The 27,127-nt window shown below is 47.5% G+C and overlaps 1 protein-coding gene across 7 annotated transcripts in view; it reads right to left on the bottom strand.

Annotated features, from left to right (window-relative positions):
* The window catches only part of NSMF (NMDA receptor synaptonuclear signaling and neuronal migration factor), a 53,501-nt gene extending 31,324 nt beyond the window's left edge, over nucleotides 1-22,177 (bottom strand). For 6 of the 7 annotated variants that reach the window (XM_074924102.1, XM_074924099.1, XM_074924097.1 and 3 more), the window contains exons 1-3: nucleotides 21,949-22,177; nucleotides 13,281-13,342; nucleotides 1,547-2,026 (exon numbers count right to left, since the gene is read on the bottom strand). In XM_074924102.1, coding sequence (XP_074780203.1) covers nucleotides 1,547-2,026; nucleotides 13,281-13,342; nucleotides 21,949-22,055 — 649 coding nt within the window. In that variant the 5' untranslated portion in view covers nucleotides 22,056-22,177. The remainder of the gene's footprint in view (nucleotides 1-1,546; nucleotides 2,027-13,280; nucleotides 13,343-21,948) is intronic. The other variant, XM_074924103.1, reaches the window with a different exon arrangement.
* Between the last annotated feature and the right edge of the window lie 4,950 nt (nucleotides 22,178-27,127).

The following is a 27,127-nucleotide window of genomic DNA, read 5'->3' on the forward strand; positions in this document are numbered from 1 at the left end:
CAGCATTGGAACATGAAATCTTTGCTTTCCCAATTCACTACACATCATGAGGCTGCAACGAACTCAACTCAGCACCCTGATCTCCACAAGACCAAGTCCCTGGGGCTGGTGATGTTCTTTCCTGAAAGGCTGGGACTGAAATGTCTTTCTTTTTCTATCTTCACACAAGCTTTCTGGCTGTGTCATCATATGCAGAGCCATCTTTTAGCAGGTAAAACATGTATGATCATAAAAGGTTTTTATCCAGGAAAATTCTTCTCACTCATTTTCTTGCACTTAAGAAATAAAAACAATAAAGTCTAAACTTGCACATGTAGTGTCTGATGTGAATCCCAAACATCACAGGGAACAGAGAAATAATGCTTAAAAACTACACACAGGAATTAGCAGGGCTCTAAGTGTTCTGCACACTTGATAATTGTTTTCTAATTATTATTTTTCAGTATTAATCCTTGTATTAATTTAGTCACGGAATTTCAAACACCTAGGCATGAAAATATAATCCAGAACTCCACCCTTCTGTTATTTTACCTACAGTAAATATCACTATGATATTTACTTGAAAACTATGAACCCAGGAAAGATGCACAGTTTGACCTCCACAGTCCTTACACTCAATTTATTTTCAAGGAGAAAACCCTGACCTTTCCTGGCTGGACATTCTGCTCCAAAAACCTTAATGTGTGTTTACATTTTAAAAAAATCAGACAAATTAGGTCAGACTCCTTGCCAGCCACATATAGAGCTGACAAAGATGGATTGCGTACTAGTTTATAATCCAAAACGTACAGATTGCGACATATATTCGATTAACAGTTTTTTAAAATGATCAGGAATTTTTAAATGTAATTTAATTCCAAGCCCTATTCCCTGAAAATATTGAGCAAATGGAGAGTGAATGGGGAAAAAAGCCCAATATTGTATCATTAGTATTTATGGGCAGACTGTGAGGTGGCACTAGGTGAGGGACCCTGCTAAACTGCTTCCAGCTGTGCAGATGAGCATTTCAGGGACACACCAAAGCACAGAACACTGTACCTGAGCTGAACTGGGGCTCCCTCAAGAGCACCCTGGCACGTTCACAAAGATTTCACCTGCCTCAGTGCCAAAATGAGGCAGAGGAGAGAGGGTCCTGCTCTGAACTGCATCCTGGATGAGCATAAATGTAGGTGTCTTGGCACTGCCCCTGCTCTCCTGCTCTTCCTTCAACAGAAAGGCAACCCACAGAGATCAACCACACTAAGCTACATGAAGTGGCATGAAAACCACCCAGGTCATTTGCTGCCAACAAACTAGAAGGAAAGACAGTGAAGCTTGGATGAGCTGGCCTCAAACTGAACCCGGCTGATTTTAAACTCCCCTTTTGATAAACCCTTTCCATGAACGCTGGTGCAAGGTACCAGCAAGGTGCTGAAGAGGAAACACTGCAGGGCCCATTTTGGGGCACATGGCAACAAAACCCCCATACTGGGATAAGATGGGTGTCACCCTTCACTCCTGTGCCAAAGAGTCCCTTTGTGCCCTCCCAGCACCCACCCTTACTTACCAGACACTCGATCGACACTGTACATCCTCTCCAGCCTTTTTCTGTGCCACCCGGTCTCGCTGGATTGATGCTGCTCCAGGTCAAAGGAATGCTGGGAAGGGGCAGCCAGCCGGGTGCAGTTTGGGCACTCCTTGGAGCCCTGCCGGCTGCCCGGCCAGCCCTTGCAATGCCTGTTGACACCGTGAGAGCCACCAGCACCGTGCACTTGGTGGCCATGGTGGCATTCCTCTTGCGCAGCCCCCTTCATCACCACCAGTTCCATACTTTCGTTCTCGTGGTCTGACAGCATCGGCCTCTCGCCAGAGATCGTGTAGACTCGTGGCTTCGGCCCCTCGCTTGGCATCTTCTCTGCCTGCTCCTCAGAAAAGCTCCTCTCAAACTTGCCGTCTGAGATGACGGAGAGCCTGCGCTTGTTCTGTGCTGCCTGCTGCATCTCAGGGGAGTCCTCCTGTCCGATGTAGGAGTCTGCTAACAGGTGATCTGAAACAAATGGCACACTTTCCTTAAAACCAAAGCACCCCAGACACCGACAAACTCAGGAGGCTCTTTGTTACTGTTGCAGAAAAGGGACTGGAGAGACAGATACGGTAAGTTCCCCCAGGAACCTTTTCGGTGGAACATGTGCCCATAGCCTTCTAAACTTCCAGAGCTGCCACTGAAATGAGAGACTCTTCTCACAAATACACCCAGTATTTTAAGCTTGCGTGGCCACCAAACAAGGCTAGAAGCAAACGCAGGTCTCATTGCACAACCTGAAAATGCTTATGTGCAAAACAGCTCCTGCTCAGCTGCACAGTCCTGTCTGCTTCAGCGGGTTTGGCCACCCAAGGGCTACTGAGCCAGTGAAAGTCTGCAGGGCAAGGATCAGCACCAACTTCTCTAAGAAGTGACAAACTCTGCGTGTTCTGTGCACCAAGCTACTATTTTTTTTAGAACTAAAAGAAAGGGGCAAACTACTAGGGTTTGGTTCCCCCCCCCCCCCCCCCCCCCGCGATTTTCTGCCAATTGGTTTGACATGAAAGAAATACAAAAAGATTTCAGCTGACAGCTGCAACCCAGCGTCCTGCCCCTGGTGAACAGGCCTCACCGCGCACAGATGGCAACATCTTCAGAAGCTGTCCTGAAGGAAAATACAGCCCTTGCCTTTGCAGGGTAGGAAGATCGAAAGGAGAGAGGCCCATGAGTGCAACTATCTTTGGAGCCCACACACTGGATGAAGTGCCAGGAAATCTCAGCATTTCCATGGCAATTCCATGCATGAACCCAACAGTAGCTCCCACCCACCTGCTAATCCTTTTTCAAGTGGCTGTTAATTACCTCTTACACTTCCCTTCAGATGGGAAGCTAGGGACTGTTAAAAACGCTCAGCAGGGAATGCATTATTCATGTGACTACTACCCCAGAAAAAATAAAATCATCAGTGTCCAGCACAGACAGCAGCATTTTAAACAGAGGCAGAAAGCAAACCCAAGCCTTTACTTCCTTAGACATTTAATGAACATCTTTCCTTTGGCTACTGAGTCATGACCTGGAAGAACTTGGCAACAATCTGAGTCTTGGCTACCTTGTAGCTGGCCATGAAGAGATGAAGGAGAAAGAGACCTATCTCAGAACAAGTCTGATGCTGTGTGCAGCATGGACCTTTCACTGCTGTCACACTCTGCTCCCTACGAAGCACTCTTGTGCCCTGCTGAAAAAAAGCCCTCCCAAGGTGAGGACATATACTTTCAGTTCTTGAATCTGAAGCCCATCCTGAATTGAGCTCACATTGCCCAGGGCCTCCCCCCTGCTCTGTCTGCAATCAAGAATTGAATTGAATTGAGCTGGTCCTGGTACAGCGTTGTCACCCTTATCTCATTCTTATCCTGGAGATACAACTTCCTTCAGCACCACTAGGAGATAAATACATCTTTGGCCACTCTGCTCAGGGAGTGACTGTCAGGACCGCTCAGGCTGACACAACCCAGGTTCATTTCATTTATCTCCCAGTGAGACCTCACAGTCTCCAGATGCTGTAGCTGGCAGCTCTGTGACTCCTTGAGCTGACCAGGAGGAGCTGCCTGTAGAAGCCCTAAAGAAAGGGCCATGCCTCTTGACTCTACAGCTGATGCTGTCTTTCCAGACTTTGCATGGAGTCCAAAATGCATGTCTAGGAGTAGTGAGGAGTCATGCACCTCACTGGTACTGTCCAGATAAAATATGAAAGGCAGGCAGCAGTCTACATCACCCATGGTCTCCTGTGCAGAGACAGCAGGGACACTTGACCCTCCTCCAGGAGGAGAGCCTGATGGACAGCAAGGGCCACCACCAGAACAACTGCAAGCCGTTCAAGGGAAAGAAACTGCTCCACCAGCTGTCATTCAGCAGCTTGTCCACTGAGTCCTACTGCTGCAGGATACACTGTCATGGACCAAACTCTGCAGAAAGTGTTCACATGCTCCAAAGTCCAACCACTTGTCACCCCTCAAGAGGCAGAAGGCCACCACATTCGTTCCCCAGAAACTCTAAGGCTGGAGTGGGCATGTCTTGGGAAAACACCACCGAACGACTCTTCAAGATTTGCCAAGATCTGTGCTGCATAATAGTGCCAAGCACACCATTTTTTAAATTAGAAACAAAGGCCAGTGTTAAGTACTCATCTCGCCAAACTTACTAATCTGTGTGGGCACAATGATGCTACATATTTTTTAAGACACCACAAAATAGTGGCTGACAGCTGCCCCTGTTCCTCCTGAAATGAATACTTCTATGGAAGATGTATAAGCATCATTAGAGCAAACACACACGATCACGAACCTTTACTCACATACTGACAGCATGGCAATTCAGAGATCTGAGAATTTCTGAACTCTGGTATTTGTGGGTAAATAGAAAAATGAATTGCCCAAAATACAGTATGTCTGAAAATGCTGATGATCACAAGTGCAGAGAGTCCAATTCCAATCTCTGTTTTATAATCACTGAGGTCTGTTCAGTCCCATAAAATTTACAGACATATAGGTGGGACATGACTGGTTTCAAGTAAGAGTCATTTTTTTACTGAAATCATGGCAGGGTTACAATTCTTGACTGGATATATTTGACATAAACTACCTGTCTGACCTAGCATGAAAAATGCAAGGATAATCCTTTCTTCCTACCTTACTTGTCCCTGTTTTCACTTGTACTTATCCAGGATCTTTCATGGTGGACACTGCAAAGGCCTGCCACCACACCAATATGCTTTCTCTTTGTCAAACAATGGGATAATTGTTTCTTATCATTCAATTTAGCACCTTCAGTAACTACATATTGGAGAAGCACCTTATATGGAAAGGGAATGTGAAGCTTTATTCAAGACTTCTAGTTAATGAAGAATTTATCTACAGGAAAAACCTAGTATGGAAGAAAAAGAGATTCAAATATCCATCATAATGAATTACTGGCTTCTAAAAGTGAACCTGCACCATTTCAGCAAGCAAGTCTGTGCTAAGATTCACACACACACGCATTCACGCACACCAGCAGCCCAGAGATGTTACCAGTGACTAGTTCCTTTGTCTGTGCTTGCAGTGAACGGGATCCAGGTGCCAAAGCACCGCACCTGCTTCCACTATAGCATTTTTGGTTACTACTTTTCTAGTTTGCTTCTGCTAGGAAAGAAGTCAAGCTGGTCCAGAAATCAGTGCTGAATTAAATCTGAGCCACAGGGATGTTCAGTGGAGAGAAACGAGAAACAGCAACAGGGGACTTCAGCAATAACTGGAATTGTCTTCTAAGAGTCAGCTGAAGCAGACTGCTGTTAACACCCTCTGCCTGGTTACTGCTGCTCCATTTCATTTTCACATTGCTCTTGCCACCTCTCCCACAACCAGCTGCTCCATCAAACTGCCACGCCAGCCCAGGACAGCGTGACGCAGGAAGCCTGGCACAGCGCCCTCCTCTCCAGCCACTCCGATGAAGCTGACCTGGTAACAACTCTGTTCTTCCACTTGCCTTCATCAGCAACATCTTGGTCTAACACAGTTGCAAAGCTACCCTGGAGCAAACAAGGTTCCGCAAACAGATGTCTTTTCGTCTAGATTTGTGCCCTACATGGATTCATTGTGCCCAAGATACTTAACAGCAATATCAAGGGAAGAGGACCAAGTGCTTGATCTGCAGATCACGTGTCTATTGGTAACAGAAACATTCAAATTGTATTTTCATCACTCCCCTAACTACCTGGGCTAAGTCTAACAGCCTGTCCAGAGCCTGGGGGCTCAACAGTCCAGTCCTAGGGGTCAGTCCACTTCTCACCCCCCTTGTTATTTTATTATTAATATATTTGTTATACTTTAATACATCTCTTTGGCTTCACTTGCTCTGCTCAGATATTTATTTCTTCACCTTCCATGCAGCACTGCCCAACACAGTCATTAGGGCACGTGTATCACCAAAGACACAACCACCAGCAGTGATGATCATCAGCACTGATTAATTTGAAGTATCTTGGGAAAGAAAGAATCCCTGATAAATCATTATCAGTACATGTAGTCCCTGATAATTAGATACTTATTACTATTAGATACTTACAGTACATCCTTTCTCATTCAGTAACCCTAACTTGAGCACTTGCTCTGACCGTGAAAGGACTTTCACATTTTCTTTTGCTGTCACAATGTTTCTTGAGGGGAGGTAACATGCTGGGATAAGCCCCAGCTGACTGATGCCCATTCACAACAGTGGAGGGACTCACCAAGCCAAACTCGCATCTGCTGCAAACTGCCTTGTAACCCCATGGGATGAGAAGTTTATAAATCAAGGCAGAATATAGCCACAAGGCATAGACAGAAGCTTTAAAAAAAAAAAAAGTCCCAAATTTATTACTGTATTTAGCAGCCAAACTGATGATTAAAACACCTTAGATTTAAAACCTCAGCTCCAGCATCAGAAGCAAAGTGGCAAAGGGGAATTCAGATAAACCCTATTAAAAAAAATCTGTCATCTCAGAAAAAATAAATCTCAGAGAAACAGATCTCTCTTCCCTCTCTGCTCCACCTCAGCTGGACCTCTCTAGACCTGAGTTTATGGTACCAACTTTAAATGAAAAAACTGTCTCAGCTACTGAAGACGAATGTAAAGATTTTAGCTTTACAGGATATGGACTTGTTGCATTGTTCATAGTAGTAGTAATGAAGTTAATGCTTTTTTTATTTTACACCAGTAGGAGTCCAGGTGATAACCTCAATGAGGAGAGCAGATGGGTGCACTGGCTAAAGCCCAGGGCATTACAAAAACAGAAATATGTTTTCAAACAGCATAGCTGAGCTGTTTCTCTTGCAATTTCAGTACCGAGACCCCCCGAACATCTGTCACTGACCCCAGGTGTGCCAACAGGCTGTCAGGTCCTGTTCTCCCCTGCTCCCTCTCTGACCATGCAGTAGAGCCATACTGCAAAGCTCCCTACCATGTCAGCTCTGTCCTTCCCAACACTCACGTACCGCAACACGACCCCGCCAGCACAGGGCTCCTGTCTCCAGAGACAGGCTGGCAGCTGACCTCACTGGTCTGCAGGGTTGAAACGTAGTCAAGAAATAGGCATGGTAAAACCCAGGAAATCTGTTCAAATTATTGAAGCATGAGGCAGGGATATAAAAATGGAGATAGAACAGTTTAAAAGAGGTCACAGTGGCATTTCAGCTGTACAATAGCTTCAGAGTCAAGTGAGCTAACGACACGCACAACGTTCACTATGGGATTACCTGAAGCCTGACAAAGCCAGCCCTGCTGTGACTTTCTGTGGGCACCCTGACCCTACTGCTCCCGAGGAAGAAACATCACTGCAAGGCCACAGAGAAAAGGCAAGGGCAGATTCTTCAATAAGGGAGCTGCTCTGAGAAAACAGAAGGTCACTTAACTATGACAAAATGGTTCCAATTAGTATTCTGCACTGAAATGGGCCTAGAAAACAAACAAACTGAAGACGCTGTTGACATTGTGCCTCATAGATGAGTAACCTTTTAGTTTGGCTTGTAACATTAATGTGAATAGATGAAATTGTTACTGTGAGATATGACCCAAAGGAGCAAGCAGCAGCTCCACCTCTAGCCTTAACATTGCCATGGTAACATTGTGACCTATGTTTTTATTCACTTCATAAGCAAACATGCTCCGCGGCAAGTTTTAGGATACACCCATACCATACTTGTGCTGGCCAATACTGGAAGTGGCCTGAAACCCTCAGAGATGAGATTTCACATCCCTGCTCTGCCCTGAATTCAGACTGCCTACACCCCCTCCGGAGCACTGAGGTCTTTCTAGAAAGGCCACCTCCATAGCTCAAGGCTGGCCACACCACATCAGCACAGGGATACACCAAGAGAGCTGGGCCAGATGCACTGCTGGGGTCTTTCCGGGGGACAGGGTAAACATCCTCTAGAGAAAAGAAAGACTTGGTGCTCTTACCCTGAATCAGGCTCCACTGGCAGCTCCACAGTCTGAACACTGGCACATAGAAGGTGCCTCTTAGAGCACTGTGTAGTGGCAGCCTTACTTCGTGGCTTCATAAAAACCACAGCTCACAGGTCACTTGCTCAGCCTGAAGCACCTGCAAAGCTTCACGCTGGAGTTTGTCAAACCCCATGTCAGCTCCTGGCAGTGTCAGGAATTGCATGGCTGCTGCCCTCCACACGCGCTCACACCCTCTTCTGAAGCAGCAGAAGCCCAGGGTGCAGCCACCAGCGGTTGCTTTGGTGCAGTCTCTGCACGTGACACAGTAGCCTCAGTAAACGTGTTTTTGTCCTGCCAACACTGCCCATTGCTATTTGCCATGGGGAAGCTCACAAGTGCCCTCTTATTTTCACTGTGTTTTCACTGATAGCTGAAACACCATGCAAAGCCAAAGAAAAGATGTGAAGATTACTTCTTTTGAGCTTAAAAAGAAACTTCTTCCTGCTTCAGGTAACTATCCCCTTTGGTTTGTACTGAGAGAGTACAAACCAGAGTAGCCATGCTGTTTCTGCAATAGCCACAGCAAATCTGGGTCAAGACCTGCTAGGCAGCTCTGGCCCAAGGCCCATCATCTCTGCAGCACCAAGCAGACCTTATACTTGCTGGGGTCTTTCCTCCTCTCTTGCTTCCAGAGCCTTTCATGCACCACTTGCCCAGAGCGGCCAGTCTGCAGTGGGCAGACCACCAGCTACAACAAGCAGCTCCAGCAGCAGTAGCTGCCCTCAAAATAACCCAACCAAACAGAATAGAAACTGCCTGATAAAAAAGTACCAGGAAAAAAACCCAGCACAGCTCCCTTCCTTTCCTCAAAGGATCATTGTGTCTGAATCCCAACTCATTGGGATGCATCGCTGCTTCCCCAGACAGGAGGAAGTTTCTCAGATGCTCTGCTTGCTGTCATTTTTAACTTCACTGCCCCACACCCTGGGTATCTTCTTCCTCTTAGTTCCAGTACATGAAGATAAAGAAATCTAAAGCGGTATCACAGTGTGGGGCTTCTGACGCCTCAGCTGGGAGAAGGGGACTCTGGGAACATCCAAAACTCCTTATCCCATGAGCTCTGGTGAGACTCTGAGTGATTATTTCTACGTTTTGCTCTCTACAGCCTTTTTACACTTCCCTTTCACAACATTTAAATCCTTTTTCTAGTCTCACTTCTAGTCTGTCCCAAGGGACACCCACTCCTACATTAAAACCAAGCCACAGACAAGATGGAAAGTCTCTGGAAGGTACCAGAAAGCTACAAGAGTCAGCAAGGACTCTGGTAATGGCTTTTCAGTCAGAATGAATGCTGAACATGGAAGAGTGCTCTTCTTGGGAACCCTCCCAGACCTTCAGCCTGCATGAATAAGCCAGCAATGAACAGAGGCAGGAAGAGAGGAGATGCATTACCACCTCAGCACCACCTCCCTTAACAGATCCCTGTCCTGTCAGCTGCAGCAGAGTCCAACCCTCCCTTTTTTCTAATTCTTCAGAATATCTTAAAGATCAGGAGAAAAAAAAACTGAGTGATCCCCAAGGCACAGGTCCTTCACCCTCTGCCAGAAACTCAGACCCCATCACCAGGCAGCTGCTCTGTTCCAAAAGAGAAGCAGAGAAGAAAAATCTGTATTGCCATCATCCCCTGCTGTAACCTCACAGAACACGGTCAGAGCACTCTGAGCCAAGCAATAGAGGAGAGGTAAATGTTCCTCTCCAGTCACCTGGAAAATCCTCCTCCAGACTAAGACATTAAAGAGTTGCATAGGGATAGCCACACAGTATCTCTGAGCCATGGAAGTTCTCAGACCTCACATCAGGAAGAATCCAAAGTTGCAACCAACAACAAATACTCTCCCTCACCTTTTTCTCACTCCACGTACCCCCCGCAGTACCCTCTAATCCTCTTTACCACCTCCTGATGTTCAGTTCCATATCCACCACCCTAGTGAAGGAAGCGGAGCATAGATAGACTGCAATTGCATTGAAAAGCGAAGGTGAACAAAGCCTTACAAACAACTCACCTCTCACAAAAATGCTCGGACACAGCAGCTGTCCCACCCTGCTGATACACAATCCCTCTGTAGTTCTTCATTACCACTCCCCAATTTCTCAAAGACATTCTGTCACAAACATACACACAAGCTTTCCAGAGGAATAGACTCTGAGGTATAAAAATGAGCACCAAAGAATAAGATCTTCAGTCAGCTGTGGAATGTGAAGTAGGTGGGATGCAAAAGCCATTATAGCAACTCCTTTTCTTGAAGTCAAGGGACTCTAAAGATAAAAAAAAGTCAAACCAAAATGGACAATCCTCACAGAACAAAGTGCAGCAGAAATGGAGTGAGTTGGGGCATTCTCTGCACACTTGGCATCTCCATCCAGATGGCAGGTCTCCTGTGTCTGCCTGGGGAGCTACAGAGCTCCACGCTTCTGCCGAGGAATTGAATTAGCAGGTGAAGTAGCAAAGGAACTGGCATCCCAAAGATTCACACCCACCTCATTTTCTGCATGAGGATTGTGCTCTGCATGGAGACGGGAGGGTTCTAACTCTTGGATCCACAGAAGGGCAGGATCCTGCCCTTCCCTCCTCCATTTAGGCTTCCACTGTCTTACTGATGACTCTGCACCTTCCTGCTCCTCAAAGACCACAACCCTTTCCCCTCACTGCATTCATCAGTGACTTTAAACCTTTCTTAAAGCTTTTTTTTATGGACTATAAACTACTGAAGTCAAGGCCTGCCTCCTTCCATTCACATTTAGGGTAGAGCCTTAATCCCAGCTGCAGTCTGCTGGCAGTTCAGGGAACACCCACACATCCAGCTAGGGTTATTACAGTGGAAAGCAGTCCTATCCCACCAGGTAAAGACACTCACGGTAAAAGCCCAGAGTGCAATGAACATACATGCACCAAGGACTCAATTCTTCAGTGTGCTGAGCTGGCTGGGCCTAAGCCACTAACACACACGCGCAAATAGGAATTGAATTACAGGACACTGGTGGGCTCGTACAGCCACAACACTGCCTCTCCCTGCCTTCTTCAGCCAAGCTGAGGAGTTGGAGCAGATTCAGGTACTTTTATATATGTGCTACTTCTTCAACTTACGTAGAAGAAAACTCCTTTGCTTCACTGAAGTTACTGGATGAAAGCTAATTATAGAGCTTAAGCGCTCTGCTGAGCCAAACGTGATGTGTTCAGAAACTTGCAAAAGCAGTACTGAGATACACAGAATTTCTGCAGGAAGGAAGGAGTTGACTTCTCTGTTATTGGACTACAGGGATGAACAAAAGGGAGCCAAATTTTCTACTCTCAACATTTTTATAGGACAGCAACCTTCCAAGCATGGTTATTTCTAAAGAAATATTACAGACTGTGTTAAATTATACACTACAGAATTTCAAAAGATGACTTAAAAAATGATGATTCTTTTTTTCCTCTTCTATAAACATTTAGAGTAATTTCTAGGCAACTTTCTTTATTTCCAAGTCTATATTTAAGGATCCCATAAGGACTGTAGTATTTCCATGTGTACCTCTCGCTGCTTGATTCTTATCTGCAGCAGCTAAATTTGCTTTAATTCAAATACTTGTCTCAAGCCTGACACACCGAGGAGAAAGCGGGTATGAGAAGGCTTCCCTGGAGAGCTTACGAATATGTTACGAGCACAGAGAGGGCTTAAGTGCTGGTCTGAGGTGCCCAACAGCAGCACATTACCCAGGAGTCGCATCAGCTCCGTTGCCATGTTCTTGTTATCTACATTCAGAGAGGAACTAACTAGGAGCACCCGTAAGGCTGAGTAAAACAACAGCTTCATAACTGCGCAGAGAGGCTCCTACTCCTCGGCTTTCACCAGGGTTCCCCAGGTCTCAGGCACCTGAACATATCTGCAATTTCCCCTCATCTACATCAGAGATTCTCTGTCTGGCCTGAATGGGACCCCACAGATACCACAAGGGCACTACAAAGTGAGCAGGAGACAACACTTCTCCTTGTTGGAACTGGGGGGGACTGCAGAAAAGGACCAGCAAAGGCTCCAGCTGACAGAAGCAGCTGCAAAAATAGCCATGATAAAGGAATCCTGCCATTCTGGGAAGCCTCTTCAGACCTGCCTGGCCTGTCTCCTCCTTCCCTCTGCCTCACAGACTCTCCAGCTCAGCTGCATTAAGCCCCAGCCTTTTTTTACCCTTCCCTTCCTACCACCATGGGTTGTTAGACTAAATGTTAAGTAACGTGTCACTGGAGTTTCTCATGCCTAAAAAAAAAAAAAAAAAAAATCAAAGAAAACTGCAGTAAATTGTTTTAAAGCCCTTCCATTCACAAAGTTAGCACAATTCAGCCAAGGACAACTTGAAGGTCATTAGACCAGATCCAAGACAAAAGGCAGGGACTCATTCAGTCAGCTGTCAAAGACTAGTGTGATTGGTCTTGTTCTTTTAGCAAGAGGTGTTTCCTGCCTGTAGAGGTTTAAAAACACACACACTTAACAGTTTACATAAAATTATAACATCACTCTATATTACATTCTATTTAATAACTTCATCCTCTGCAAAATAGTTCAACGCTACAGAACAACCTGCTGCGTGTTCACACAGGATTTTCTATAGGTTTTGTAGTGAATTTACTATGTGTAAAATGTTTTCTTTCCTCACAGAGAAAACACAGCCGTGTTAGAAGTCAAGTGTGTTTCTCTGGTGCTCTCTTGCCCATCAAGCAGAACTCATAACAAGCTGACAGGGATGGTCTAAAAAATTAACACACAAGCTAGCACATGGTGGTGTCCTCACTAGGCAAGGCAAATTTCATTTCAACCCCTGTAGAAACAAACCCTGGGAATAAATCCAGATGTTACCTTTGTCAGAAAAGACAGACTGCTGCACAAACACTAAGCATGTCAGTTAATACACTATAACTCACCTTTTTCTATTCCTCAGTGGAAGCAAGACCTAGGAGTGATAAACCAGTGTAGAAGCATTGTGCAGGGCAGCCTTTCACTTTCCAGCTGAAACTTCTTCCAAGGACATCAGCTCTAGGGGTGAATTTATAACAGGGCACTTGTCCACTAAAACTGAACTCATCCCCACAGCCCACCCAACCCCTGAGTCACCAGACTACCTTTTCTCCTCAAGGGCTACACAGATCTAGAGGGTGACTCTTCCTGCCTCTCTGCTGCTGAGATCTCACACTAACCCATTATGATAAATAAATGCACTTTTCATTTCAAGGCCTATTAATAAATAGACACATGCACATACAGATACAAACAAGGCATGTCAATTCTCTTACCTGAGCCGTTCCTACTTTCAGGATGATTTTGTGAAAGATATTCTCCAAAAGCCCTTGCTGCTCTGCATATCCAAGCATCACAGAAGGCGTCAAAGGAGAGAAAGAGATGGGTAATGGTTAAAGGCCAAGGAAAGAAAGAACAGTTCAGTATCAATATGCTGCTGTTTTCCTGCAGCTGCCTTTCCCTCAGCTTCAGGTGACACTAATTTAAACATGCTGCAATAGCAGTGGGGGCTTCCTGGTTAACACACCTCAGTCTTCCCCTCGCCAAAGGGGATAACAGAGTCAGACGACAAGCACAGAACTATTTTAGGCTTTAGCTTCTCTGTTAAAACAAAAAACCCCATGAAATGCACCTGCATTAAGCTTGGCCTTATTTCAGTGATGCACATAGGAACTGGATCACTGTCTCTAACCTCCCCAAGTTAAACCCTTAAACCCTTCCTGGCAGTTCAGGAAAGAAGGTATCTCTACCCCAGTCCCAACCATCACCCCAGCCTTCTACTCCGGTTCTGAATACTCCTATCTGTGAGCTATCACAGCTTAGACATTAATGCTAATACCCATTTTACCTACCTTAACCCTAAATTCTCGAGCACCAACTATGTCAGTATTTGGATTACTGGACAACCTCATTTGAGAAACTTCCACAACACCCCACAAAAGCAGTTCCTGATTCTCTGATGGATTCAGGTTCCACGGATGACTGAGATTTTACTGAAATATATTAAGAATCAACCAGGCTCAACCCTTATCACACATCAAGGCCTACATAAGAGAGAAAACCAATGAATCCTCCAACCAAGAAAAAGCTTTCTGCTTGCAACCCACCCAGGAAAGGAATCCTTGGTCAAAGCATGCATTCCCTGGTATACAGTAAATACAATCTCCACTTTTCTATTGCCAGGCCATTTGTAACATCCAGCTGCTGTGCTTGTTCTCCTGTACTCAACAGACCTGTGACTCAAGAAAGCTAATACCAGCTTTTCCCCAGCCATCCATTTTCCTCAGGTTTGTAGTTTGTACAACAATCTCTCCAAGGTCTGCAGCATCACAATCAGGCTGATATTTGCCAATGGACAGTCCAGGGTGAAGGATCACAAAAAGTGAGAGAAAAGAACCACCCACCTAATGGGCAAGCCAGGCCAACAAAGCCCAGTAGCCAAGCACTCTCAGCCTGCAAGGACACCAGTAACTCTTGGGGGAGGAGACAAAGACCTAATGCAACAGGGAAGACTCTCCACACCAAGGCATCGTGTCCACTGTCCTCCACCTTCAGAGGTGCTCAACCTCAGAACATCCCTCTACAGTTCAAGCTGCCACAAAAGGCTACGCTCATAACAGCCATTAAACATCTCAGTGGAAAACGGCTTTGACCTCCAAAACAACCTTCTGCTTTGCTATCTGACGCAGCAGCATATCCCAACTTCTATAGCTAGGATTTTCCCTCACTGCTTTTATACACCTCCTCCCAAAGGGGAAAAGATTAACAAAACTACAACGTACCTCCCTGAGCAACTAGAGCTGGAAGGAGTGGGAAGTCCATTTGTCATCCACAGCCAGCAAGAGGGGATCAATATGAACGAGTAATTCAATCTCCCTGGGACTAAATTTCAGCACGGCCAAATGCAAAATCCTTTGGAGCAGCGCCGCTGGAGCTGTGCAAGAAGCGAGGTTTAACCTTCTGCATAATTCCAGGCTAACATACAGTGCCGAGGTTTTCTCTGTTTCCAGATTCTTGCCTGTCTAGTAGCAGGCTGTGCCTTTGGACCCTAGCCTGGCGTGGCAGTTGCCCAAACTGTCTTCCTCAATGCCTGAGCACCCCTAGACACAGTCATGCAGAGGCTGTGTAAAATGGGAAGCTGCACAATTAGTACACAATCCTCACTACAAAAAACAAAAGGATGACCATCATGGTTCACCATATGGAACAGGACAGGTGCCTCACAGCTGTTCCTTGCAACCACTGTCTTTCTGTCTGGGCAAAAAGCAGGACTTGGTCCTGGGGAAACACACAAATGTAAAGCTGGGAGCTGGAGCGTGGCAACTTCAGGTAAGTGGTTGAGTCACCACCCCTGTAGGTATTTAAGAGACATGTAGATGTGGCGTTGAGGGACATGATTTAGTGGTGGACTTGACAGTTTACAGTTGGACTTGATCTTAGGGGTCTTTTCCAACCTAAATGATTCCACGATTCTACAATTCTAACATCAGGCTATGCAGCTGCAAGAGCACTCCTGAGCTACTCCTGCACTCCACCTGAGAGGTGGTTAAGGCTCAGCCAGAGCCACAGCTGATCTCACGTAGCACTGGCAACAGCCCTGCTTTGAGCAGATGGCTGGGCTCGACACTTCCAAGATCTCTTCCACTAAGACTTCTGTGACTCCAAGGCTTCCCATGGAAACGTCTGTCCTTACAAGGCATCATCAAGACTCACAAACAGGGTGCTTCCACCCTTGAGAAAGACTTTAAAGCTTCTGTGCAGCAGCTGTAGAAAAAAATTAACAGCAAGCAAGTTCTCAGGTAAATTATCAGTGAGAAAACATCATGATTTACACAAAAAATGCTAAAATATGATAATAAAATTTAGTCTGTAACTAGTTTAAAAGCTCCAAGAGCATGTTAGTTCATCTGTCATTCTCTCCATTTATCTCTCTGCTAATGTCCAAAGCTGATCTGTCTCCCTTAAAATCTGAAACGATGCCTCACCCTTAGCTTGCAAACACAGGCTCAAAAAAATCAGTACCAAGCACCTCCAAAGACCCAAACTGCAAAGGGCTAACACAGAGCCAGAGAGAAGCACTGCTGCCCTCCATCCTACCTTCTTCCTCGGTGAAAATAGCGTCACTCAGAGTAAGAGCCTGAGTTTGAAGGTGCTGCAGTGTCCCTGACCTCGCTCTCCTGTTTCCCCAAGCACGTGAAGGAGGAGGGTAAAATCGCAAGTGCCAGAGCTCCTAGAGAACAGACCTCTCCTTGCAGGTCAGAAGCACACTCGAGAAGTGCACTCACTCAAAAACATTGATGCTTGGGCTGGGCTGAACCCACAGCTCTGCCACTACCGTTCCACTTCCACTGCTCTCAGACGCTGCAAGGCCAGCCTAAGAGCAAATGAATGCCGACGCTTGATCACAGTTATCCAGCGACAGCTAATAAGGCAACGATGCCTGCACGGTACAATGTTCGGCGGGGGTTTTCCAGCCAATTACACCGCAAACTTCAGACTAATTTTTTTGCCTATTATCACAGTGGTTGCCTTCTACATTCCTGCTTCCCAGTGCCATTGGCTTTTCCTTGGCTGTGCCTCAGCTGATCTCCCACAGATGTCTGCATGTGCCCTTTGCCAAGGGGACTCTGCTGGCCACGCTAGCTCCTTATGCCTGTCTCCCCTTGCCAACCCTTTTGTGTTCCCTCTCTGCCCTCACTGCGCTCACAGTCACCCAGTTTACCATCATCTGCCCATATCATTAACGTGCCATTTACCCCCTCTCCTTGGCTACCCACTGACTTGATCGAAATAAAGCCAGAACAGAATTCAAACAGATGGTAGCTGCTCTATTCATCCCATTCTTTTCTATTTCTTTTATCAACACACTGTATTAATACAAGTCACACAATCGTGCTTTTCTTTCAGCTCAGTTTTGCCCTTACTATCACAGTCAACATAGTTCAAGTCCCATCAAGCCACCTGATGGCTGGACAGATAACCCCTTAACTGGGCTTGGAGCAGAGACACCTCGGGATAATTTAACTGGCAAGAGATAAAAAAGGAAACTTGTTTCACATAAATGAGATAAAGTAGAAGGTGCCTTACAGATAACACGGGCCGATGAGCTATAACCCTGAGTGTATGACGCTGCAAATGCTGCATACAAATGAGCAGGTAGTACTGAGAGGTAATCAGCTGATGACATGACAAGTTTAGCCCTGACTCATCTAGAGAGAGGTTTTCGTTTTAGTAGCAAATCAGACCTGCATGTTACACAGTCAGCATAGCTTGTTTTGACAAAAGGACATCAACCAGGGACCATAGCCTTGGTACGCTGCACTACTGAGTCTAACCAGTAAAGACAAGACTGCCACTGCCTCAGAGAAAACACCACCATCTTCTCCAGCTTCTTCTCCATCAAAATGGCTTCAAGAGCGCAGAGGGTGGGATGGGGTAGCACAACACAGGCGACAAAGGCAGCTGCCCTTCGGAGGGCATTTTTTAGTACTCACTGCGCATTAGATGTCAAAGCCTGACACAGGTCTGGACAAGAAACTTGAGATTTTGCAAAGAAGCATAGACAGTCTAGACATACATTTGCTAGAAGGAAGAAAGCCACCAAATAACAAAGATCTCAATTACAATGTGATGAGCATGGAACAGCCTTCATGCCTCTGAAATAATCACATCAACAGGATAAAAAGGGCCTTGACGCACACAAATTTATGCAATCCACCAAACTGATGCTGAACTATGTGAAGAGATTGGTACTGAAACACTCAAAGATACACAAAACACCCGAGATAACTCCATTTAGAGCATAGCAGCAAGCTAAGCAAAACCTGGATACTCCTGGACTATTCAGGAGTATTACATGGAAAAATAAAGAACACCCACCACCTTCTTGTGTTCCTTCAGAAGTACTGCCCAGAGGAATTGCCGCAGGAATCTGTTGTGACAGCATTTGACAGTGCTGCATCTCAGGAAAACAGAAGAGAAGAGACCTCTTGCATCATCAGGACCTACGTCCTCCTACAGCAGCAATCCTGCTCTTGTCACTAAGCAGAGAGGGGAACACTGCCAGCATATCCACAGTTAACAGCTCAGTCATGAAAAGACTGTTGACACCTACGTTATTTAAACCTAATAGTAACAATACCCTGACAAAAAATGGGTTTCTGAAATATCTATGTAGGGAGATGGTAGCTGGAAAATTTTATTTTTAAAATTCTAAATTCTCACTGTCAAGAAAGGGAAATCAGATGTCAGCAATGGATCTTAAAGTCAAAGACCCCATAGTCTAGCTTGGACAGAAGGAGAGGACAGAGCAGGAAGAAGTTAAAAACCAAGATAATCAAAGCATGAAAGTTCATACAACTCACAGGAAAATTCACAAGCTGAAAAAAGGAACCTAGACTCCATGAAGAACCCTGATCTAACTGAAAAATTGCTCACACAGTAAGAAACTTCATGTGCCTTGACATTTTGTTAGTGCAAGATTTACCCTTTTGCAGCAATTAACGCTTTGTGGCCTTGTTTAAACTCACTCTCTAGCTCTCTCTAGTCATTAGAGAGGGAACGAGACCAAATTCATTCCTCTCTGTGGGTATCTTGGTCTAGATGCCACAGTCCTGAAACTGGGTAAGATGAACCACATTCTTGACTCAAATATTTCTTGTGCTAACTATAGCAAACACCCAGCAAAAGTCTCATGTGTGTTTGCTCACACTATCACACGCTCCCAAGGAAAAGCTGTAGGCCGGAGCAATACAAAGCAGAGCTGCAAGAAAAGACATACTTTATTGCCACATTTGGGGTGCCAGTATTGCCTGTGGGCATCAAAGCAGCAAGGACAAAGAGAGCACATTTCTAAAGGCTTTGGTTCATCTATGCCCTTAAAAGTGTGCTGAGGAAGCCAAGGAGTGTGTGTCGGACACGACTCAGGTCAGGACCCCGAAGAGAACCTGCACGACCCCGAAGCGCAGCAGCCTGGAGCTGTCAGCGGAGGGGCAGCACCAAGGTCGTGACTCAAGGACGACTGCGTCATCCCTGCCTTCAGCGCTCCTGCCCCGGGAGCCGCAAGGCAAAAAAGCACACATAGGAAGGAAACACAGTATGAAAGCGAGATGTCACATACAGGCACTTCAGATCTGAGCAAAGCAACCACACCAAGGCACAGTCACTTCCCTGGTGCCATACAAGGGATCAGCACCCTGTAACCCTCTCAGGGGAAGACAAGGCTACAGAGACCAAAGCCGGCAGCACTGTGGATGCTCTCAACAGTGCTAGCACAGAGCAGCTATGCCATTATTTTGTAAGAAGCTATTTAAAAGACCTAGCACACAACAAACTGCATGGAGCTTAATTAATTCTCCTGGGCAGGAGACTCCCCTGAGTCGCTCTGCAGAGATTTTAATTTAAGAATCTAGGGAGCTCGCACCTTCTGCTTAGATCACATTACTCACGACAGCAAACAAACGATGCTCCCTGCTCAGTAAGACAGTCAAATGCACACACACACTCCAGCCACACATAATAACTATACATCAGTGACCACTTGGAATTTCAGGAGATGATTTTTCTCTCTAAAAGAGAATTCAGGAGAAATACGCACAGACCAGAGCTCAGGAGGTGCAGAGAAACAATCCCAGGGCATCTCCTCCTGCAGCATGAGAACATGATCCCACAACTGCCTACACAAAACCACGGGCAACCTGATCATTGCAGCAGTGCTACCTATACAGGTGATCTAAGCCCCCCACACTTTGGAGAAGGGCAGAATAGTCTGTCTCTGTAGTCTTACCTACTGTCCTGCAGAGTCTTCACTGTAGATAAGGAAGATAAGGACACATGCATGGAGGACCCAGGGCAGATGCGATGTGCTCAGGGAAGGCTGGAAGAAACCTTTCAGCAGGTGGATCATTACTGCTGTAGAAATTCTGAGGGTGGCAGAGTCCACACGAAACAGGGACTGAGATAGGCCTGGAGCGGCAGGATGGAGGTACACTGTCCCAACCACCACCTTCTCCAGGCAAAGGGGCAATGCAGGGAGTTCCTCAACAAGTTCTCTGCCGTCCCCAAAGGCTTTTTCGATTAGGCATTTATGGGGCATGAACAGGGAGTCACAAAAGAGCACCTGTCCTGTGACGTGGTCTACATGACCAGACACACCTCGGGGACTTTATGTTCCCCAGCCCAAGTCCTCTCAGCTAACTTTTCTGGTCAAACCACCACAATTCACACCAGCGCCAAGAGACACCTCAGAGCTCCCACGTAACACCAGTAGCAGCTGGTCAGTAGTTAGCAGGTATGCAGCAAACCAGAACCACAGAGGCACCTCCTGGACTCTACACAGTTGATACTACTTGAGTGGCATCTGCCCATGCTGGTGTAGGCTAGCAAGCCATTGCATTCAAAACACGATAGTCGCTCCCAAACACCCACACTACCATTTGAAATCTTACCAATTACCAAATATTTTGTTTGTGTGACTGGCTGTCTAATCCTTCTCCCAGAACCCCATTACAACAGTTCTGGTGCATTTTGTGTCATTTCTGTATATCCACTTGGCTGACATCTGCCAAAAAGAATCCCACTTCCAGATCTTTGAAAGGACTCAGGTTTTCCTTACTGGTTACAAACAGGGTGCATTATAATGTGTGGAAAAGTTCCAGGCTCTGCCCGGACAGCTTTCTCCAGAGGCAGTCCAGACTTTGAAGGATAGATTTCTTTACAGTGTAACAGACAGCAATATATAGATCTCTTCACTTCAAGCCAAAAGCCTGTATCTTTCCTCCCAGCACAGTAGAGATGCCGTAATGCTGAGTTACAGTCACAAAGAGGTGGCTGAGATCTCTCGGTAGCACGGATCGAGTCCTACACATGACTCCAGGTTATTCTAATGCAATTTTGTCTAACACAAAGGAGATGTTATATAATGCAGCTGAAAAGTTTATTTCTTCCCATTTTTTTTTTCAGCAGCAAAGACCTAGTCTGGATGTAGCAGAGACATGGACAGACCTACCCTCTTGCACAGCCATGATGTAGGGGCAGCTAAAAACCTGCGCCAATGCCCCGATGCCGTGACACCTGCACCGCAGCGTGGGAGAAGGGTCGTTTCCATCCCTCTGGGCAAAGGGCACTGTAGCCAAGCTTACCTGCGATAGCTTTTTAAACCTAAGTGCAATTAAGCAGTAAATGTTTGATACCAAAAAGCACTGGGACCGGGCAGCAAGTGAAATTCTATACTGTAGAAGAAGGAATATAAAAACATAACGAGCACAATATAGAACCCAAATCTGTTAACTGGTCAGGGGTAGCGGCGTGGGGCACTGCCGGAAAGGGCAGATGAGGTTGGGCCCGATTTTCACGCAGTAGGGTTTGCGCTCAGAGAAGCGAGACCCCCTGAAGCAAGCTGCTGCCTTTGCCCTCGGACACGCAGACGGCATTTCCGTGGAGGACAAACCACCAAGCAAACCGACCGCGCTTCCAGTTCCCAAAGATTAGAAAGATCCAGCCCTGACAAATCCACTTCTGACCTGCTCCTCGCCGCGGCAGCGGATAACCCTGCAGGCGCCGGTGGCCGCGCCGGCAGCGAGCAGCGGGATCCCCTCCCGAGGGCTGAGGCTGGGCGGCGTGCGGGGGGCCCGCGCCCACCCACGGACACCAGCCGGCGGCTTCTGGGGCACCGCAGCACCCAGCGCGGGGGACGTGCCGGTCGCGGGCACACGCCGGGGCCCCGCCAAGCTCTGCTGCCGCCCCCGAGCCCCGGGGGCTGAGCCCCCCCGCCCCGATGGGCCCCGCACAGCCGCTGCTCCGGCCCTGGGGGACACGCCGGGGGTTGGTGCCCGCAGCCGGCTCGTCCTAGGGGGCTCGGGGCCTTCTTTCCCCCGCTTCCCCCGCGGGCAGAACTCCCCGGCACGGCCGGGCAGGCTCGGCGGCGCCCGCTCCCCCGGCACCCACCTCACTTTGGCCGCCACGGACGACATGGCCTCGTTCCTCAGCGTCTTCCTTTTGGACACGGCTGTGCCCATATTCGCGCGGGGGGGAGCGGCCGGGGGAGCGCTCATCGCAGGACCCCGCGGCTGCCCATGCCGCGGCGGGGCCGGGTGCCGGGGCGAGCCGCCGCCGCCCCTCGCTGCCGCGCTCCCTCAGCGCCCCGCCATGCCGCGGCCGCCCGCCCCGCCCCGCCGCGCTGCCCCCGGCGAGTGCTGCGCTCCGCCGCCGCCGCTGCCTCCTCATTGACTGCGGCAGGAGGCAGGGCCCGGCCGCCCAGGAAGCGCCGCTATATTTGGCCGCCGGCTCCCCCTCCGCCCCCGCCTCCTCCCGCCTGACATCACGGCGGGCGGCCGGGCCCGGGGCGCCGCTGCCGCGGGCCGGTGACCCCGGGAAGGGCGCTCGGGCCCCGCGGCGCGGCCACCGGCGGAACCCGCGCTCAGCGCGGCCCTGCCCTGCCGGGCTGGTGCCCGCACCCGCGGGGAGGCCCGGGGGGGGTGTGCGCTCCCGCCGGGAAACAGACCCGCAACCTGCAAAAAACCCCCAGAGCAGTCATTTTGACATCAAACTGCCGCCTGCCTCTGACGGAACCGGCGAAAGGTTTTGTGCCCGGTGTGTTTCCCGCAGCAGGGCGGGAGGCGGCTGCACCGGGGTCCCGCCGCGCTCTCACAAAGGTCAGGCTCTCAGGGCTGGGGCAGGACTGACACAGGTGCCCCCTCCCCTCCCCTGGTTTGCCCCGGGGCGGGGCCTGGGCCACTGCGGGAGTTGCCGGGGCGGCCGAGGCGTGAGGACCAGGCGGGTGTCCAGCGTCACCCGCCAGCGCGAACTCCTTCCTCGGGGTCATCAAAGGCTTGAAAACAAACCCAGCGCAAGGGCTGGGTGGCTGCTGGTCAGGCAAGCCTCGGGGGATTTAATCTCAGAGAATGCCAGAATGGTTTGGGGTGGAAGGGACCTCCGAGATCACCTTCTCCAACCCCCCGCCCGGGCAGGGACATCTTGCACGAGGTCAGGTTGCTCCAAGCCCCGTCCAACCTGACCCTGAACACCTGTGATGGGGCATCCGCTACTTCTCTGGGCAACCTCTTCTAGGGTCTCACCACTCTCATCTTAAAACATTTCTTCCTTATGTCCAACCTAAATCCACGCTCTTTCACGTTAAAACCCTTGCCCTCTCACTACAGGCCCTGGTAAAAGGTCTTCCTCCACCTTTCGGTTAAACCCTCTGTATATTGAAAGGCTGCAACAAGGTCTCCCTGGAGCCTCCTCCAGGCAGAACAACCCCAACTCCACAGCAGAGGGGTTCCAGCCCTCAGACCAACTTCAGGTTTTGATCCCTGGGAGGATTTGGGAAAATTATTTTCCTTGAGAAGGTATTTCATAAATCTTAATTTCAGGGCAACTGAGTGAGCAAGGGCAGCAAGTTTTTAAATATTATTTGCAATATATAGAGAAAAAGCACCTGGGTGGTGCCCCTGACTCTGCAAGCAAGTGCACGAATCCCAGGAATTCAGGGCCAACTCGTTCAGCCATATTTGACAGAGGGGTAGAAATTTTATAGATAATTAAACTTCCTACAAGCTTTGTGAAGAGAGGCAGCTGAAGGAGGGAGAACAGATAAACACACACCTTGTGGTGTCCGTACACCTGGGGAGAGGCTGTAGCATAAGATCACGTTTCACTGTTCTTCAGAGACCCTGCATGGAGAGACTGAGAGTTTGGGAGAAGCTTCAGTCCTCTTTCTCCATAGACCCCAAAGTCAAATCTGCAAGAAAACATATGAGGACTTGAGAAAATTAAGTCTGACTATTTGGTCTATTAATCAACAAATTGAAAAATAAGGTAATTTGTGTAGAGAGCAGAAAAAAGATGAATAAGGTACCCAATTACCCTGCTGTGTGTGGACACAAGGAGCAGGATGTAAATACCTCATCAGCTGGAATTTTATTATACACTGGGGAATTCACTGTGAATAAAAAACTTTCAGAAACTTATCTTGGCTTAGACTCAAGCTCTGAGCGGAAAAAGTGCCATGTGTGCAAAATAAAGACATCACCCTGCTTTTTAGCGGAGACCAGCTGACCGCAGGAGAGGTACTAAGTGGCATCGACTGCTCCATCACTGCCGCTGAGGGAGCTGGCCTCTGCATCCCGCTCGCCCCGCAGAGCTGCTCTTGCGGATCAGCATCGCTCCTCTTCCCGGGGGTTTTGTATCTCAAGCAGGATGAACACAGCTCTGTGTTACACAGCGCTGAACTTGGTGATAAGACTTCTTTAAATGTCACGGTCTTGATCCCACGTTGGTGGAGATTTTAGGGCGGGTACACCTCAGTCTTGTGTGTTGGAAGCAAGTGGGGTAGAGCTGATACATGCTTGTCTAATTCAATGCCACTAGAAACACAGTGACAGAGATCTGAAGGTGCACACCCAGTCAAAAGAAGGGAGAAAAGATAAATACATGGGAGTACTTTAAAAATAAGGTCAGCCCAAGTCTTTCGTTTGTGCTTTCCCCCCTTTCTTTCCTGTGTAATTGGAGGAGAAAATGCTCTTTATTTCTATGTTTAAATACTTTGTCAGTTGTAGCAAATGTTAGTCTTTAAAAATGCAAACAAAACCCACCCCAAAACCAACAGGCATACTCTATCCCGATGTAATCCCCACCATATCTACCCGGAAACACCCTAAAGTTTCTCACAGTGATATTTTTTGGTTACAAAGCTAAACCCAGTGGCAGTGCATTGGATTTCTTCCCACAGAAGATGACTCCTATTAAACTTCTACTCATGACTATCCCCCCCGCCCCCGCCCCGGTTTTTGTTGCACAGTCATGTCACCGAAGAGTTTCTACAACAGAAAATAAAAGAAAATCCATCTGGTTTTAGGAGGCACCTTAAAAAAACTGTAGAGAACTTGAGCCATGCAAGCAGTTACAGCCTTGGTGAAGAAGTGTCCGGTACTGTCAATTCCCAAAATTAAAAAGCAGGGATGCCTTCACCTTCATCCTGTTTTCAGACCACCTTCTGCCATATTTGTGCATCTTGGAGCTCTCTCAAACTCTCCCTTGTCCATTCCTCAGCAAGGTCTTTCTCTTAGAGGCTGGAGAGGGTCCAGCCTGGGGGCTTGGCCAGAGGGTTTTGAAGACCAACACGGATGGACCGCTCCGATCTGTGTCCCAGGGCTGCACCACTCTCACAGGGAGAGATTTTTTCCATATATCTAATGGGAATTTCCCTTGTTGCAACAGGTGCCCACTGCCTGTTGGTCTGTGTGCCCTTGAGAAGCTCCATCGCTCCCATAGTGTCCCACAAACACTGGCCCACCTCTTGTTCTCTGCTCCTTCCCTACCTTCATTTAGTGTTTTCTCCCCGCCTTTGGGTTTCTCCCAGCTATCTGGGGCTCTGGATTACCCCAGTGTGGCACAGAAGAGGAGACAGCAGCCCTCCGTCTTGTTACAGCTGGAGAGACGCCTTTGCTTCATGCTAGGAAAAAAGTCAGGCGAGCCAAGCAGACTGTTCCCCATCATTTCTCCATGGCAACAGGCCTTCCAGACGCACGCACATAGGCAAACAGGCCGAGGAGGCAGGGAGCACCACGGTCCCTCCGCCCGAGCCCCAAACCTCCACTCATGGGGCTCTGCTGAGCTCACATCATCCTAGGGGAGCACACCCCAAAACAGCTTCCAAAATCATCATAGCTGGTCAGAGAAATGCTTCTCTCCTGCCACTGGTGAAGGTTCAATATCCTGAAGCATGACCCAGGCAAAATTCATCCTGGCCAGTGATAATTTTTGTCCATATAAGGGTATCACTTGAAAAATCTGTTCTCTCAGCAGCCTGTCAAACCAAACAGCACATCTCTGTCTAGCGGGAAACCCAGAGCCTTAGACCTGGTCTAGGTCTTAGATCAGGCTGAGATGAGATGGTCTGATGATTCTCAGACTTTAAGAATCCAGTCTTTTTATGTTTAGAAAAGCCTAAATGAGCAAAAAGTGAGTATCCTGACAATTTAAATACAAAAAGAAGAAATAAGACCAGCCCAAAACAGTCACAAGAGCAACCTGCAAAAGGCAAAGGCAAACAATAATAAATACTTCTTCAAACACATCAAGCACAGGAAGCCTGTTGAAGAGTCTGGAGAGTCAGAAGTTGGCCACAGCACAAGAGGACCACTCGTAGGAGGTAAGGTCAGAACAGAAAAACAATGAATATTTTGCATCTGTAGTCAGTGAGAAAAAGCTTGGGGATGTTCCTGTGCCAAAAGTCATCTTTATATGGACATGGCATTGGATTTGGCTCATATCCAAGTGTCAGCAGAAGAAGTTGAGGAATAAATAGTCAAACTAAAGAGTGAAAATTCACCAGACTGAGATGGTTCACCTAAGTGCTCAGGAACTCAGAGATTAGACAGTTTAATTACTTAATTGGAGCATGTAATCACTGTGCGTAACATAGCCTCGGTGTCTGAGAGCTTCAAGGTGACAAATGGGAAGGGTTTGGGGTTATTACAGACCATGCAGTCTGAGGTTCCTCCTGGGGAAACTGATAAAAATTGTAATAAAGAATACAATTAGTGAATAGTTGGATACATCTGAAATACTGGGAAGAAAAAAAAAAAAAAAAAGGTGGGTTTCCTTGAATAAAGGAGTGCTGCATAAATCCATTACAGTTCTTTAGAGGAGTCGATAAGCATGTGGTGTAGTCTGCCTAGACTCCCAAAAGGTCTGTCATGGGAGTTTCCTACGCAATTACCGTGGGATTAACAGAAAAAGCTTGAAATAGATAAATAACTGGTTAAAGGATTCTCAAAGAGTAGCTATCAATAGTCAGGCTCCTGAATGGAGGGAGGAGTTGAATGGAGCCCCGCAGGGACCTGTGTTGGGGTCCGCTCACTTCAGCATATTCAGAAATAATCCTGAAGAGGAATTGAAAAAAGGGGTGACAAAAAGGTGCTGATGATGCAAAAGTACTCAGGGTCATAAACACATGAGATGCTGTAAAGAATTATACAAGGACCTCATGACAGGTAATAAAATGGCTCAGGACATCCAGAGCAGATAATTACAAAGATAGGCACACAGGAGAAAAACAATCCCAACTTCAGTGTCAAAGTACTGGGCTCTGCACTGATCCTTATCCTCAGGAATAGCCCCC

The sequence above is a fragment of the Athene noctua genome, chromosome 20, assembly GCF_965140245.1.
Source record: "Athene noctua chromosome 20, bAthNoc1.hap1.1, whole genome shotgun sequence".
Lineage (NCBI taxonomy): Eukaryota > Metazoa > Chordata > Aves > Strigiformes > Strigidae > Athene > Athene noctua.